The 17500-nt window shown below is 50.7% G+C and overlaps 1 protein-coding gene and 1 pseudogene across 1 annotated transcript in view; both read left to right on the forward strand.

Annotated features, from left to right (window-relative positions):
• The first annotated feature begins 699 nt into the window (after positions 1 to 699).
• On the forward strand, positions 700 to 6573 carry LOC115835841 (annotated as a pseudogene).
• A 5469-nt stretch (positions 6574 to 12042) lies between these two features.
• The window catches only part of LOC115835842 (putative POM121-like protein 1), a 6453-nt gene continuing 995 nt past the window's right edge, over positions 12043 to 17500 (forward strand). The window contains 5 exon segments of the mRNA XM_030815160.1: positions 12043 to 12072; positions 15232 to 15276; positions 16843 to 16992; positions 17102 to 17336; positions 17339 to 17500. The exon segment at positions 17339 to 17500 is cut by the window's right edge and continues 995 nt beyond it. Coding sequence (XP_030671020.1) covers positions 12043 to 12072; positions 15232 to 15276; positions 16843 to 16992; positions 17102 to 17336; positions 17339 to 17500 — 622 coding nt within the window.

A 17500-nucleotide genomic window follows, 5' to 3' on the forward strand; every position in this document is an offset into this window, starting at 1 on the left:
CGGGTCCTGTTTGAAAATCAAACCCATGCTCACAGGCCTATTTTTGTTCTTTTAGAGACAGGGTCCCACTTTGTCACCCAAGCTGGAGTGCAGTGGTGCGATTATAGCTCAATGCAGCCTCCAATCCCCGGACTCAAGGGACCCTCCTGCCTCAGCCTGCCAAGTAGCTTGGACTATAGCTGGTGCCATTGCACCTGTTTTATTCTTATTTTGTAGACATGGGGTCTGGCTATGTTGTCCAGGCTATTCTCAAAATTCCCGGCCTCAAGCAATCCTCCTGCCTCGGCCTCTCAAATGTTGGGATTACAGGTGTGAGGCAAGGCACCCAGCTCAGCCACAGAGCCCTATTGCATCTCTCTTACTAGGAGCAAGAGCCGACTGCCCCTCCTCCCCATTCCAGAGTGTTGGGGCTGTGTTCAGCCGAGGCCGGGCCACTGGCATGGCCCAGGGAGCGGGATCATTCACTGCTGCCCCAAATCTGAGATCATTCCACCTCGACAAGACTCCTCATCCAATCCCTTTACTTGACAGCTGGGGAAACCAATGCACAGAGCACCCCCAGCTCACTCGGGGTCTCAGAGCTGATCCGTGAGCAGAGGCTGAGATCCTGGGATCTTGTCCCCCAGCCGCCCCGCAAGCTTGCTGCCTTTCTGCTGGAAGAGATGGGGCTGGACCTCGACCGGCAGCCCTGGCCTGGACATGACTGTGCTCGTGCAGGTATTCAGGCCCAGATGCCCCGGCATCATATTTTTTTCTTTTTTTTTTTTTGAGACAGGTCTCACTCTGTCCCAAGCTGGAGTGCAGTGGCATGAATTGGCTCACTGCAACCTCTGCCTCCTGGTTAAAGTGATTCTCCTGCCTCAGCCTTCCAAGTAGCTGGGACTACAGGCTTGTACCACCACGCCTGACTAATTTTTGTATTTTTACTAGAGACGGGGTTTCCCCATGTTGGCCAGGCTCGTGTCGAACTCCTGACTTCAGGTGATCCACCTGCCTTGGCCTCCCAAAGTGCTGGATTACAGGCGTGAGCCACTGGTGTCATTTAAATGTAGTGAGAGGCGGGCACGGTGGCTCATGCCTGTAATCGACTACTTTGAGAGGACGAGGCTGTCAGATCACCTAAGATCAGGAGTTCGAGACCAGCCTGGCCAACATGGTGAAACTGTGTCTCTACAAAAAAATAGAAAAAAAATCCCTGCGTGGTGGTGCGTACCTGTAGTCCCAGTTACTCAGGAGGCTGAGGCATGAGAATTGCTTAATCCTCAGAGGCGGAGGCTGCAGTGAGCTGAGATGGCGCCACTGCACTCCAGCCTGGGTGACAGAGCAAACTTGTCTCTAAATAATTAAATAAATAAATATGGCCGAGCACGGTGCCTTAGGCCTGTAATCCCAACACTTTGGGAGGCTGAGGTGGTTCATGAGGTCAGCAGTCCGAGACCAGCCTGGCCAAGACGGTGAAACACTGTCTCTACTAAAAATACAAAAATTAGCCAGCTGTGGTGGCAGGCACCTGTAATCCCAGCTACTCGGACACTGAGGCAGGAGAACGCTTGAACCTGGAAGGCAGAGGTTGCAGTGAGCTGAGATTGCCACTGCACTCTAGCCTGGGTGATGGAGCAAGACTCCATCTCAAATAAATAAATTAATAAATACAGAGCAAGATTCCATCGCAAATAAATAAATAAATGTACACCTGTAATCCTAGCACTTTGGGAGGCTAAGACAGGTCGATCACCTGAGGTCAGGAGTTCGAGACCAGCCTGACCGATATGGCGAAACCCCATCTCTACTAAAAATACAAAAATTAGCCGAGCGTTTTGACGTGTGCCTGTCGTCCCAGATACTTGGGAGGCTGAGACAGGAGAATTGCTTGAACCCAGGAGGTGGAGGTTGCAGTGAGCCGAGATCTCGGCTGAGGCAGGAGAATTGCTTGAACCCAGGAGGCGGAGGTAGCAGTGAGCCAAGATCACACCATTGCGCTCCACCCTGGGCGGCAAGAGTGAGACTGCCTCAAAAAACAAAAACAAACTAACAAGCAAAAAAAAACATACCTGAAAATAATAAAAGCTGATACGACAAGCCATAGCTAACCTACTATAGAATGGGGAAAAGTTGAAATCGTTTCCTCTGTAAACAGGAACAAGACGAGGATGCCCATTCTCACCACTCCTATTCGACATCACACAATCAGGCAAGAGAAAACAATAAAAGGCATCCACACTGGAAAAGAGGACATCGAATTCTTCTTGTCTGATGAAGATGTGATCTTGGATCTAGAAGCATGTAAAGGCTCCACCAGAAAAGCCCTAGACTTGATAAATAAATTAATACAGTCAGTTGCAGGATACAGAATCAACAACAACAACAACAAAATCAGCAGCATTTCTATACACCAATAATGGTCTGGTTGGGAAAGAAATTAAGAAGGCAATCCCATTTACAACAGCCTCTGCCTCCCAAAGTGCCACCGCGCCTGGCCTTTTTTTTTAAGACAGAGTCTCCGCAGGGCCGCCGTGGCTCACGCCTTTAATCCTCAGCATTTGGTAGGCCGAGGCGGGCTGATGACGAGGTCAGGTGATCGAGACCATCTGGCTAACACGGTGAAACCCCGTCTGTACTAAAATACAAAAATTAGCCAGGTGTGGTGGCGGGCCCTGTAGTCCCAGCTACTACCAGAGTCTGAGGCAGGAAGAATGGCGTGAACCCGGTAGGCGGAGCTTGCGGTGAGCGAGATCAGGCCACTGGAAATCCAGCCTGGGGCGACAGAGGAAGACTCCGTCTCAAAAAAGAAAAAAAAATCAGAGTCTGGCTGTGTTGCGCAGGCTGGAGTGCAGTGGGCGGATCTCGGCGATCACATCCTGCCCGCCTCCGGGTTCAAGTGATTCTCCTGTCTCAGCCGCCCGAGTAGCTGGTATACAGGCGGTTGCCACATGTCTGACTAAATTTGTATTTTTACTAGAGACGGGGTTTCACTATGTTGGCCAGGCTTTTCTCCAATCCTGATCTTCCTGATCCGCCCACCCGACCTCCCAAGTGCTGGGATGCGTGAGCCCCACACCTGGCCACTATTTTTTCTTTCTTTCTTTGTGTTGTGTGTGTGTGTGCGTTTGTGTGTGGTGTGGTTGTGTGTGTGTGTGTGACGAAGTTTCGCTCTTGTTGCCCAGATTGGAGTGCAATGGTGCTATCCTCAGCTCACTGCAATCCCGGCCTGAGCAGGAGAGCAGGAATCTTCAGCGATCCACTGGCGGATCTGCAGCCATTGTAAGCGCTAGTCTTCCCATATCTTTGTGCGCGTGCCTCTCCTTCCAGTACTATCCGCAAGCGTCCCCCAGCCTCCCCCTATCGCCAGCAGGTGCTGAGATCGCGCCATTGCACTCCAGCCTGGGGACCAGAGCGAACCTATCTTAAAAAAAAAAGGACGAAAATTTTGGAAAAATATGGAAGAAACCAAATGGATTTTAGCTCAACTAACTCGTAATTATTCAGTGTCTATTTTTTGCAAGAAAACCATATATTTCATGTCTACAATCAGGGGCCAGAGTCCCAGCTCTCAAGTGTGGGTGTTTCCTAAGCAAATTGAAGAACACAGGCATAAAAGTGCATTGAATTAATAAAATTTTTCTCCCTGTCTCTCGCTCTCTTATTTTTATTTATTTATTTATTTATTTATTTTTTATTTATTTTTTTGAGACGGAGGTTCGCACTGTCACCCAGGCTGGAGTGCAGTGGCGAGATCTCAGGTCATGTCACCGCGCCCGGCCTTTTTTCTCGGCCGGGCGCGGTGGCTCACGCCTTTAATCCCAGCACTTTGGTAGGGCCGAGGCGAGCTGATCACGAGGTCAGGAGATCGACACCATCCTGGCTAACACGGTGAAACCCCCTCTCTACTAAAAATAGAAAAAATTAGCCGGGTGTGGTCGCGAGCGCCTGTAGTCCCAGCTACTCCAGAGGCTGAGGCAGGAGAATGGCGTGAACCCGCTAGGCGGAGCTTGCGGTGAGCCGAGATCAGGCCACTGGAATCCAGCCTGGGCGACAGAGGGAGACTCCGTCTCAAAAAAAAAAAAAAAAAAAAAAAAAGACAGAGTCTGGCTCCGTTGCCCAGGCTGGAGTGCAGTGACGCGATCTCGGCGCATCGCAATCCCTGCCCCGACCCGGGTTCAAGTCATTGTGCTGTCTTCAGCCGCCCGAGTAGCTGGTATACACGCGCGTGCCACCATGTCTGACTAAATGTGTATTTTTACTAGAGACGGGGTAGACGGGGTTTCACTATGTTGGCCAGGCTGGTCTCCAATTCTGATCTCCTGATCCGCTCGCCCCGACTCCCAAAGTGCTGGGATGCATGAGCCCCCACACCTGGCCACTATTTTTTCTTTCTTTTCTTTTTGTGTGTGTGTGTGTGCCTGTGACGAAGTTTCGCTCTTGTTGCCCAGGCTGGAGTGCAATGGTGCGATCTCAGCTCACTGCAATCCCGCCTGAGCAGGAGAACAGGAATCTTCAGCGATCCACGGGCAGATCTGCAGCCATTGTTGGTACCTGTTCTTTCCCGCGTCCTTTGTGCCCGCGTCTCTCTTTCCAGTACCTACTGCATGCCCCCCAACGTCCGCCTCCCGCCATTGCCAGCAAGTGCGTTGCGCGGGTACCTTGCTGCGTTAAGGTCGCTCTGTCACTGGCGCCATTATGTGCACACGCAGCCACTCCCCAGGTTTAAAAGGCGCGTTGCCCGGCCACATAAAGGTCGCTCTGTCACTGGCGCCATTATGTGCACACGCAGCCACTCCTCAGGTTTCCTAGGCGCGTTGCCTGGCCAATAAAGGTCGCTCTGTCACTGGCGCCATTATGTGCACACGCACTCCCTCAGGTTTAAAAGGCGCATTGGCCGGCAACACAGCTCATTGCTGGCTTAGCCTTTGGCCAAGTTGGTAGCTCCACGAGGACGCTCAGAGCCCAGCTCTGGAGAGCTGAAGCATCCGACCGTTCCCCACTGCTCCCAGGAGCGGTTACCTGGGCACTCTGTGCCCCTTATTCCTGTCCGGGCCCAGGCCGAGGACCTGCCAGTAGGGCTCAATTGCCTGGAGCCCGTTCAGCCCATCCCCAAGTTCACTTTGCTTGTGGGATCTCCCCGTTGCTCCTGCCCCTGGTCTGAGTGGCAGGCCATCTTGCAAGCACCGGGACACTTCGCATCAGTGGTGTCAAGACAATCCTTCCGTGATCCTGCAAGCCCTGTCTTCCTTCCGGGATCAGCAAGCCAGTGCTGTGTGCTCCGAATTCCAGGGCATCCTCCAGCTCAGCCACTGCACTGAGCACAAGGACTCTCTGTGGGGCCCAGGAGCAGGAAGTCACCCCTTTGGGGCCCACAACACCCGGCTGTCCCCAGACTCGTGACCAGGGAAGGCAGTGTTGAGGAGAGCAAGGCAGGGATGCCTGAGCAGGACAAAGACCCCAGAGTCCAAGGATTTGATGATCACGGAAGGGTCCCCAAGGTCACCAGGGATGCACCGAGTGCATTTCGGCCCCTGCGGGACAATGGAGGCCTCTCTCCCTTCGTGCCCAGGCCTGGGCCTCTGCACACAGTCCTCCATGCCCAGAGGACAGAAGCAGAGACAAGCAGAGGCCCCAGACCTCCTGCACGAGCTCAGGCACAAAACGAAACGCCATCTCGAGCTCCTACAGCTCCACGGGAGGCTTCCCGTGGCTAAAGCGGAGGAGGGGGCCAGCCTCATCCCACTGCCAACCAACCCTCAGTTCCTCAAAGAAGGTCAGTGAGAACAGACCTCAGGCTGTCTCTTCGGGTCACACTCAGCGTGCACCAAGGCAGACGCTCGCCCCAGGAAAGGCTCCCCCAGATCCCAGGCCTCTAGGCCCTGTGGACGCAAGTTTCCCCTGCTGCCACGCAGGCGAGGGGAGCCTCTGATGATGCCACTCCGTTAGAGCTGGGGTTCCGGGTCACTGCTGAAGACCTGGACCGGGAGAAGGAGGCTGCGTTCGGCGGATCAACAGGGCACTGCAGGTTGAGGCCAAGGCCATCTCGGACTGCAGACCCTCAAGGCCTTCCTACACTTCGTGCTCACCTGCAGCAGGGGCTTCTGGTCTGCCTTCTGTTTCTAAAGCACCCAGTATGGATGCACAGCAGGGAAGACACAACCCCCAAGACGGCCTGGGCCTAGTGGCCCCCTAGCTTCTGCTGCAGGGACCCCCTCCACAGTTCCTGTGTTTGGGATGCAGCACGGACCACCAGGCCCCCTCCTGTTCGTCTCCTCATTTCCCCTTCCTCCCAACTTTTTCTACTTCTGGGACTCAGCCCAGGTCCTCTGGCTGTTTGCTCTACCCTTCGGCTCCTCATTTCCCCTTCCTCCCACCTTTTTCTACTTCTGGGACTCAGCCCAGGTCCTCTGCCTGATTGCTGCACCCTTCCCAGCTGTAAGCATGGACGGAAGCATTTCTGGAGCCAGTTCCAGCCCGCCACCCACGCCCATGGAAATTGACAGTAGTGAGGCGGACGGAGCTCGGCATTTCCGTCAGAAGAAACCCTTTAAAGAGAAAGGCCGATTGGTAATAGGGCATGAGGGGGCCTGAACACCAGGGGGCCCCAGCAGAGCCCTTCCATGGTGACTGTGGGACCTGGCACAGGGAGCAACTCTGTTGGGTGGCACTTTTGTTTTTTTTGTTGTTGTTGTTTGCCAGATGCCAAATAAATATTTTTATTAACTTTCTTTCTGTACTTCACTTTTGTGTCATCAACATTTATGGCATTAACCTAAACAGAAGCCCCAGTCAATTAAAGAATAGAAAAGATAAACATTTTTAGAACTGTAAAGCGTGTTCTAAGAGTTTCTTGGCCATTTTACTTTTCTTTTTATTTAATTATTTTTTTTATTTGAGTTCCCTTAGTATTTATTGATCATTCTTGGGTGTTTCTCGGAGAGGGGGACGTGGCAGGGTCATGGGATAATAGTGGAGAGAAGGTCAGCAGATAAACACGTGAACAAAGGTGTCTGGCTTTCCTAGGCAGAGGTCCCTGCGGCCTTCCGCAGTGTTCGTGTCCCTGGGTACTTGAGATTAGGGAGTGGTGATGACTCTTAACGAGCATGCTGCCTTCAAGCATCTGTTTAACGAAGCACATCTTGCACAGCCCTTAATCCATGTAACCCTGAGTTGACACAGCACATGTTTCAGAGAGCACGAGTTTGGGGGTAAGGTTATAGATTAAGAGCATCCCAAGGCAGAATTTTTCTTAGTACAGAACAAAATGGAGTATCCTATGTCTACTTCTTTCTACACAGACACAGTAACAATCTGATCTCTCTTTCTTTTCCCCACATTTCCCCCTTTTCTTTCTTTTTTTTTTTTTTGAGACGGAGTCTCGCTCTGTGGCCCAGGCTGGAGCTCAGTGGCGCGATCTCCACTCACTGCAAGCTCCGCCTCCCGGGTTCACGTCATTCTCCTGCCTCAGTCTCCCGAGTAGCTGGGACTACAGGCGCCCGCCACCACGCCCGGCTAATTATTTTTGTATTTTTTTTTAGTAGAGACGGGGTTTCACCGTGGTCTCGATCTCCTGACCTCGTGATCCGCCCGCCTCGGCCTCCCGAAGTGCTGGGATTACAAGCGTGAGCCATCGCGCCCGGCCTCCATTTTTTTTTTTTTTAAGATAGAGTTTCGCTCTTGTCCCCCATGCTGGAGTGCAATGGCGCGATCTCAGCACCTGCTGGCAATGGTGGGAGGCTGAGGGACGTTCGCAGGATAGGTACTGGAAGGAGAGGCGCCCGCACAAAAGACATGGGAAGGCCAGGCGCGCACAAGAGCCGCAGATCCGCCAGTGGATCGCTGAAGATTCCTGCTCTCCTGCTCAGACCAGGATTGCAGTGAGCTGAGATCGCACCATTGCACTTCAACCTGGGCAACAAGAGCGAAACTTCGTCACACACACACACACACACCACACACAACGCGCGCGGCGCGCACACACACACACACACACACACACACAAAAGAAAGAAAGAAAAAATAGTGGCCAGGTGTGGGGGCTCACGGATCCCAGCACTTTGGGATGGCAGGGCGGGCGGATCAGGAGATTAGGAGTTGGAGACCAGCCCGGCCAACATAGTGAAACCCCGTCTCTAGTAAAAATACAAATTTAGTCAGACATGGTGGCACGCGCGTGTAGTACCAGCTACTCGGGCGGCTGAGACAGGAGAATCACTTGAACCCAGAGGCGGGGCAGGGATTGTGATGCGCCGAGATCGCGCCACTGCACTCCAGCCTGGGCAACAGAGCCAGAATCTTTTTTTTTTTTTTTTTTTGAGACGGAGTCTTCCTCTGTCGCCCAGGCTGGATTCCAGTGGCCTGATCTCAGCTCACCGCAAGCTCCGCCTAGCGGGTTCACGCCATTCTCCTGCCTCAGCCTCTGGAGTAGCTGGGACTACAGGTGCCCGCCACCACACCTGGCTAATTTTTTGTATTTTTAGTAGAGACGGGGTTTCACCGTGTTAGCCAGGATGGTCTCGATCACCTGACCTCGTCATCAGCCCGCCTCGGCCTACCAAAGTGCTGGGATTAAAGGCGTGAGCCACGGCGCCCGGCTGAGACTCTGTCTTAAAGAAAAAGGCCGGGCGCGGTGGCACTTTGGGAGGCAGAGGCGGGCGGATCACGAGGTCAGGAGTTGGAGACCAGCCTGGCCAACATAGCGAAACCCCGTCTCTACTAAAACTACAAAGAATTAGCCGGGCGTGGTGGCGGGCGCCTGTAGTCCCACCAACTCCGGAGGCTGAGGCAGGAGAGTGGCCTGAACTTGGGAGGCGGAGGTTGCAGTGACCTGAGATCTCGCCACTGCACTCCAGCCTGGGTGACAGTGTGAACCTCCGTCTAAAAAAAAAAAAAAAAAGAGAGAGAGAGAGACGGAGAGAAAAAGTTTATTAATTTAATGCACTTTTATGCCTGTGTTCTTCAATTTGCTTAGGAAACACCCACACTTGAGAGCTGGGACTGTGGCCCTGATTGTGGACATGAAATATATGGTTTTTTGCAAAAATTGACAGTGAATGATTACGATTTAGTTGAGCTAGAAATCCACTTCGTTTCTTCCATATTTTTCCAAAACTTTCATCCTTTTTTTTTTTTTTTTTTGAGATGGAGTTTCGCTCTTGTCCCCAGGCTGAAGTGGAATGGCGCCATCTCAGCACCTGCTGGCAATGGGGGGAGGCTGGGGGACGCTCGCGGGATAGGTACTGGAAGGAGAGGCGCTCTTACAAAGCAATGGGAAGACCAGGCGCGCACAATGGCTGCAGATCCGCCAGTGGATCACTGAAGATGCCTGCTCTACTGCTCAGGCGGGGATTGCAGTGAGCTGAGATCGCACCATTGCACTCCAGCCTGGGCAACAAGAGCGAAACTTCGTAACAGACACACACACACACACACACACACACACAAAAGAAAGAAAGAAAAAATAGTGGCCAGGTGTGGCGGCTCACGCATCCCAGCACTTTGGGATGTCAGGGCGGGCGGATCAGGATATAGGAGTTGGAGACCAGCCTGGCCAACATAGTGAAACCCCGTCTCTAGTAAAAATACAAATTTAGTCAGACATGGTGGCACGCGCGTGTAGTACCAGCTACTCGGGCGGCTGAGACAGGAGAATCACTTGAACCCAGAGGCGGGGCAGGGATTGTGATGCGCCGAGATCGCGCCACTGCACTCCAGCCTGGGCAACAGAGCCAGAATCTTTTTTTTTTTTTTTTTTTGAGACGGAGTCTTCCTCTGTCGCCCAGGCTGGATTCCAGTGGCCTGATCTCAGCTCACCGCAAGCTCCGCCTACCGGGTTCACGCCATTCTCCTGCCTCAGCCTCTGGAGTAGCTGGGACTACAGGTGCCCGCCACCACACCTGGCTAATTTTTTGTATTTTTAGTAGAGACGGGGTTTCACCGTGTTAGCCAGGATGGTCTCGATCACCTGACCTCGTGATGAGCCCCCCTCGGCCTACCAAAGTGCTAGGATTAAAGGCGTGAGCCACCAATGTGCTGGGATTAAAGGCGTGAGCCCACGGTGCCTGGCGGAGACTCTGTCTTAAAAAAAAGGCCGGGCGCGGTGGCAGTTTGAAAGGCGGAGGCGGGGGGATTGCACTCCAGCCTTGGTGATAGAGTGAGACTCAATCTCAATAAATAAATAAATAAATAAATAAATAAATAAATAAATAAATGATACTAGGACAAAAATCATAAGGACATTACATAAACCATGTTATGCGGTGATTTTTGAAAATATCAAAACAGTTTTATAGAGAACTATAACTCAGGCCAGGTGGGGTGGCTAACACCTGTAATCCCAGCACTTTAGGAGGCCAAGGTTGGCGGATCACCTGACGTCAGGAGTTTGAGACCAGCCTGGCCAACATAGTAAAACCCCAACTCTACTAAAAATACAAAAATTAGCTGGGCGTGGTGGCACACGCTTGTAATCCCAGCTATTCGGGAGCCTGAGGCAGGAGAATCACTTGAACCCGGGAGGCGGAGGTTGCAGTGAGCCAAGATCTGGTGACTGCAGTCTAGCCTGGGCATCAGAGAAATTCCATCTCAAAAGAAAAATATGACTTCATAAAAACGAAGTAAGAAGAAACAGAAAATTATGTCTAGATCTAGAACCATTAAAGGAATTGAAGGTTTATTTTAAAATCTGTATCCCATCCCCTCAAAAATCTCACAAAAAACAAAACCAAAGGAAAGCACCTGGCCCAGATGATTTTGTAGATAAGTCTGGCAAACATTAAAAAAAAACAGAAAGTCTTTATCTTCTACAAAATTTTAAAAAAATAATTAATTAATGTATTTATTTCTGAGAGGAAGTCTCACTCTGTAGCCCAGACTGGAGTGCAGTGCTGTGATCTCCACTCACCGCAAACTCCGCCTCCCAGGTTCAAGTGATTCTCCTGCTTCAGCCTCCACAGTAGCTGGGATTACAGGTGTGCCTGGCTAATTTTTTGTAGTTTTAGTAGAGATGGGGTTTCACCACGTTAGCCAGGGTGTTCTTGAACTCCCGACCTCAGGTAATCCGCCGCCTCGGCTCCCAAAGTGAATGAGCCACAGTGCCTGGCCTACATAATCTCTTTTTTTTTTTTTGAGACGGAGTCTGGCTCTGTCACCCAGGCTGGAGTGCAGTGGCGCGATCTGGGCTGACTGCAAGCTCCGCCTCCCGGGTTCACGCCATTCTGCTGCCTCAGCCTCCGGAGTAGCTGGGACTACAAGCGCCTGCCACAAAACCCGGCTAATTTTTTGTATTTTTAGTAGAGACGGGGTTTCACCGTGTTAGCCAGCATGGTCTCGACCTCCTGTCCTTGTGATCTGCCCACCTTGGCCTCCCAAAGTGCTGGGATTACAGGCGTGAGCCACCGCCCCCAGCCCTGGCCTACATAATCATTCAGAAAAAGAAGCAAATGGACTTCTCCCCAACTCATTGTGAATTTAGTATAAGCTTAATACGAAACCAGACATAAATATACAAGGAGGCAAAAGTATAGACTAACTTCTTACGGATATATATGCAAAAATGCTAAATAAAATATTAGCAAATAATCCAGAAATGGATTAAACATGTATCACGACCAAGTTGGGTTTTCCTAGGAAACTAAGATGATGTAATAAAAGAAAAAACTATTAAAGTAGTACAAACTGTCAAAGGAAAAAACCTGTATGATCATTGCAACGGGTTCATTTGCGACATAATGTAACTTTTTTCTTTTTTTTTAAGTCTTTTTGGCTGTAAGTTTATTCAATGCAAAATAATCCTCTCCAATTTTACTGACGTGGCTGACCACGTCCACGACCAAATCTGCCTCTAAACTGGAATTCGGTTGCTGACCCAGCCCCAGCCTCGGCTTTCTTGTCGGCACCAGGGGGCAGAGCACTCCCTCTGTAGGTAGCTCTGTGGGCCTCCCCTCTTGTGAGTCCTGCAGGTCGCTCACCCTCCAGACCTTTAGGCCGAGGTCTGCCAGTCCCTGGACGGCTGTGGCATGGGGTGGCAGGCACAATCTCCGGGGGCAGATGAAGGTAATCATGGAGATACTGGATACCCTCATTGGTAAGGTACGAGCAGACATCTCTCCAGGCAAATTGTTCCTTCACGTAGTAGCCTCGGGACTATGTGACATGAAGGTTGGGCACATCTTCTTTTTTTTTTTCTTTTTGACATGAGTCTCACTCTGTCGCCCAGGCTGGAGTGCAGGGGTGCGATCTGGGCTCACTGCAACCTCCGCCCCCTGGGTTCAAGCGATTCTCCTGCCTCAGCCTCCGGATTAGCTGGGATTACAGGCACGCACCACCACATCCAGCTAATTTTTTATATTTTTGGTAGAGACAGGGTTTCATCATGTTGGCTAGGCTGGTCTCAAACTTCTGACCTCAAGTGATCCACCTGCCTTGGCCTCCCAAAGTGCTGGGATTAGAGGCATGAGCCACCATGGCCGGCCTGTCCTAGTCTTTATATGCCCATATATTTGAGCCCTTCTTGACTAGGTTCCCAGAGAATCGGTGCTTGGCTTGCCTGGACACGGAATAAATTGATTTATTGATAAATAAATGTTGTGCCCACAATGACTTGCCTCATAACTTTTTAGTAGTCAGGATCCTCCCACAGTAGACTCTTGTAACTACAAGAATATTTTTTTGTTGGTGTTGCATGTAGAGTTTCCTGTAAAATGGCTTCCAAGATATTTTTCATTTCTAGTAAAGAATCTGTGAGTTGATTTTTAAGTAGTATTATGTCTACCTTATGTGGAAGGTAAGAGATAGCCCTTTGTTTTCCTCAGGAGGTTTTAATTATATGATCTCCTTGGAGAAGTAAAGGAAACTCTGGAGCTTCCTGTGTGGCTGTGAATGTATCATTAGCTTTGGGCAGGGCTCCCAGAGCTGTGAACCCTGTCCTGAGGAGCACTGGGACATTCTAGTGAGCGTTCAGGCCACCCAGATTGCAGCCTCGTAAATGACGGGTTTATTTCTCTAATGAGAGTGGTTTGTGTCTTCACCCAAATAATATTTTAATATTAAATTACGACAAATATTTTAAATTTTAAAGTAGGTATATATAAATTGTATGATTTTAAAAATAATTTCAATAATTGTTTAAAAAAGTAATTTTAATACATTTCAATAATTTATTTTAGACTCAAGGGGTACACCCACAGGTTTGTTGCATGGGTATGTTGCACGATGCTGAGGTTTGGGGTACGGATCCCGTCACCCAGGTAGTGAGCATAGTTTTTCAACTCATGCCCATCCCTCATTCCCTTCTTCCAATTAGTATGATTACAACTAAGAATTTTACTTTTACAGCTCTAATTTAATACATATTAATCTAGACCTGGCAATAAGTATTCTGCTCTAAGAAAGGTTTTATGTTAAATAACATGATAGTTAGTCCCTTCAAAATAAAAAATTTCGATTTAAGAATACCAGCACGGGCCCGGCGTGGTAGCTCAAGCTTGTAATCCCAGCACTTTGGGAGGCCGAGGGCAGATCATCTGAGGGCAGGAGTTCGAGACCAGCCTGGCCAACATGGTGAAACCTATCTCTACTAAAAATACAAAAATTAGCCAGACGTGGTGGCAGGTGCCCGTAATCCCAGCTACTCGGGAGGCTGAGGGAGGAGAAGCGCTTGAACCCGGGAGGGAGAGGATGTAGTGAGCCAAGATCATGCCGTCGCACTCCAGACTGGAGGAGAAGAGCAAGACTTCGTCTCAAAAGCAAAAAGTATACCAGCACTGGTGACAACATTGGACAAGTAGACAAATCTAGAAGGGGCAGGTTGAGCTGTGTAGTTTTAGTGTTGTTACAGTTTGTTGATATGTTGTGAAATATTCATTGAGATCAAAATCTGGCATTCCTAACTTGTGTTATGTGGAGGCCACATGGAGTGGCAGAAGTGAAGTGGGGTTTGAATTCAGACCGTTGTTCCTCAAGAATGAATTGAGCTGGAGAGAATTACTTGCAATCTCTGATCCTTAGTTCCTCCATCTAGACATACCCACCTGGGATCGTGTGAGGATTCAGTGAACTGTAAGAGGTACCTGCCTGGGAGAGGCTCAAGGCCTTCAATGCCTTTCCCTGTTATTTTGGGAGTAGTACATCTGTTTTGGTGTTTTTAAGAAACACTGTTTGACAAATACATGAGGCATACTTCATGGACTATTGTTGTTTCAGATTATTCTTAGAACACAGAGGCAGGATCCACAGTGTTTTTATGAGGAGAGCTACTTTTTATTCTCCCAAACCTTGGCTTTCCTGGATTAGAGGTCTCAGTGATGTGTGCTGATGTGACACCCTTGAGCAAAGTTGGAGAAGAGATGGTGGTAATTTCCACCACTTCCCCTTCTCCAAGACACTGGAAGTGCTGTGAACTGTGCTCCTTAGCTCCTCTGCTCTGTAATCTCTGCCCGGGGGCTCTAGAGGGGCTCTAGGCAGGAGTGTCAGCCAGTGATTCCTCCGTCTTGACCAGGTAGGGACCCAGGATCTTCTGGTGAATTCTGATTTGTTTTTTTATGAGCCTGAGGGTCATTTTAGGAATTTGTGGAAGCATTTGTGATTGTCTCAATGGTTGGTGGGTGCTATAGGCATTTATTTAATAGGTAGGGCCCATGGAATTCAAGGCTTAGTGCGGTGACAGTTCTGTAAAATAGAACTTTTCCTATGATCTACACGGCTTTAGAATATCCTTTTTTTTTTTTTTTCTGAGACTGAGTCTTACTCTGTCACCCAGGACAGAGTGTAGTGGTGTGATCCCAGCTCACTGCAACCCAGGTTCAAGCGATTGTCCTGCCTCAGCCTCCCAAGTAGCTGGAATTAAGAGGTGTGCCACCACGCTCGGCTAATTTTTGTATTTTTAGTAGAGGCGGAGTTTCACCATGTTGGCCAGGCTTTTCTCCAACTCCTGATCTCCTGATCCGCCCACCCCGACCTCCCAAAGTGCTGGGATGCGTGAGCCCCCACACCTGGCCACTATTTTTTCTTTCTTTCTTTTGTGTGTGTGTGTGTGTGTGCGTTTGTGTGTGTGTGTGCGTTTGTGTGTGTGTGTGTGTGACGAAGTTTCGCTCTTGTTGCCCAGATTGGAGTGCAATGGTGCTATCTCAGCTCACTGCAATCCCGGTCTGAGCAGGAGAGCAGGAATCTTCAGCGATCCACTGGCGGATCTGCAGCCATTGTAAGCGCTTAGTCTTCCCATATCTTTTGCGCGCGTGCCTCTCCTTCCAGTACCTATCCCGCAAGCGTCCCCCAGCCTACCCCTATCGCCAGCAGGTGCTGAGATCGCGCCATTGCACTCCAGCCTGGGGGACCAGAGCGAAACTCTATCTTAAAAAAAAAAGGACGAAAATTTTGGAAAAATATGGAAGAAACCAAATGGATTTTTAGCTCAACTAACTCGTAATTATTCAGTGTCTATTTTTTGCAAGAAACCATATATTTCATGTCTACAATCAGGGCCAGAGTCCCAGCTCTCAAGTGTGGGTGTTTCCTAAGCAAATTGAAGAACACAGGCATAAAAGTGCATTGAATTAATAAAATTTTTCTCCCTGTCTCTCGCTCTCTTATTTTATTTATTTATTTATTTATTTATTTATTTATTTATTTATTTATTTTTTGAGACGGAGGTTCGCACTGTCACCCAGGCTGGAGTGCAGTGGCGAGATCTCAGGTCATGTCACCGCGCCCGGCCTTTTTTCTCGGCCGGGCGCGGTGGCTCACGCCTTTAATCCCAGCACTTTGGTAGGCCGAGGCGAGCTGATCACGAGGTCAGGAGATCGACACCATCCTGGCTAACACGGTGAAACCCCCTCTCTACTAAAAATAGAAAAAATTAGCCGGGTGTGGTCGCGAGCGCCTGTAGTCCCAGCTACTCCAGAGGCTGAGGCAGGAGAATGGCGTGAACCCGCTAGGCGGAGCTTGCGGTGAGCCGAGATCAGGCCACTGGAATCCAGCCTGGGCGACAGAGGGAGACTCCGTCTCAAAAAAAAAAAAAAAAAAAAAAAAAGACAGAGTCTGGCTCCGTTGCCCAGGCTGGAGTGCAGTGACGCGATCTCGGCGCATCGCAATCCCTGCCCCGACCCCGGGTTCAAGTCATTGTGCTGTCTCAGCCGCCCGAGTAGCTGGTACTACACGCGCGTGCCACCATGTCTGACTAAATGTGTATTTTTACTAGAGACGGGGTAGACGGGGTTTCACTATGTTGGCCAGGCTGGTCTCCAATTCCTGATCTCCTGATCCGCTCGCCCCGACATCCCAAAGTGCTGGGATGCATGAGCCCCCACACCTGGCCACTATTTTTTCTTTCTTTCTTTTGTGTGTGTGTGTGTGTGCCTGTGACGAAGTTTCGCTCTTGTTGCCCAGGCTGGAGTGCAATGGTGCGATCTCAGCTCACTGCAATCCCCGCCTGAGCAGGAGAACAGGAATCTTCAGCGATCCACGGGCAGATCTGCAGCCATTGTTGGTACCTGTTCTTCCCGCGTCCTTTGTGCCCGCGTCTCTCTTTCCAGTACCTACTGCATGCCCCCCAACGTCCGCCTCCCGCCATTGCCAGCAAGTGCGTTGCGCGGGTACCTTGCTGCGTTAAGGTCGCTCTGTCACTGGCGCCATTATGTGCACACGCAGCCACTCCCTCAGGTTTAAAAGGCGCGTTGCCCGGCCACATAAAGGTCGCTCTGTCACTGGCGCCATTATGTGCACACGCAGCCACTCCCTCAGGTTTCCTAGGCGCGTTGCCTGGCCACATAAAGGTCGCTCTGTCACTGGCGCCATTATGTGCACACGCACTCCCTCAGGTTTAAAAGGCGCATTGGCCGGCAACACAGCTCATTGCTGGCTTAGCCTTTGGCCAAGTTGGTAGCTCCACGAGGACGCTCAGAGCCCAGCTCTGGAGAGCTGAAGCATCCGACCGTTCCCCACTGCTCCCAGGAGCGGTTACCTGGGCACTCTGTGCCCCTTATTCCTGTCCGGGCCCAGGCCGAGGACCTGCCAGTAGGGCTCAATTGCCTGGAGCCCGTTCAGCCCATCCCCAAGTTCACTTTGCTTGTGGGATCTCCCCGTTGCTCCTGCCCCTGGTCTGAGTGGCAGGCCATCTTGCAAGCACCGGGACACTTCGCATCAGTGGTGTCAAGACAATCCTTCCGTGATCCTGCAAGCCCTGTCTTCCTTCCGGGATCAGCAAGCCAGTGCTGTGTGCTCCGAATTCCAGGGCATCCTCCAGCTCAGCCACTGCACTGAGCACAAGGACTCTCTGTGGGGCCCAGGAGCAGGAAGTCACCCCTTTGGGGCCCACAACACCCGGCTGTCCCCAGACTCGTGACCAGGGAAGGCAGTGTTGAGGAGAGCAAGGCAGGGATGCCTGAGCAGGACAAAGACCCCAGAGTCCAAGGATTTGATGATCACGGAAGGGTCCCCAAGGTCACCAGGGATGCACCGAGTGCATTTCGGCCCCTGCGGGACAATGGAGGCCTCTCTCCCTTCGTGCCCAGGCCTGGGCCTC

This window comes from Nomascus leucogenys, chromosome 7b (assembly GCF_006542625.1).
Source record: "Nomascus leucogenys isolate Asia chromosome 7b, Asia_NLE_v1, whole genome shotgun sequence".
Classification (NCBI taxonomy): Eukaryota; Metazoa; Chordata; class Mammalia; order Primates; family Hylobatidae; genus Nomascus; species Nomascus leucogenys.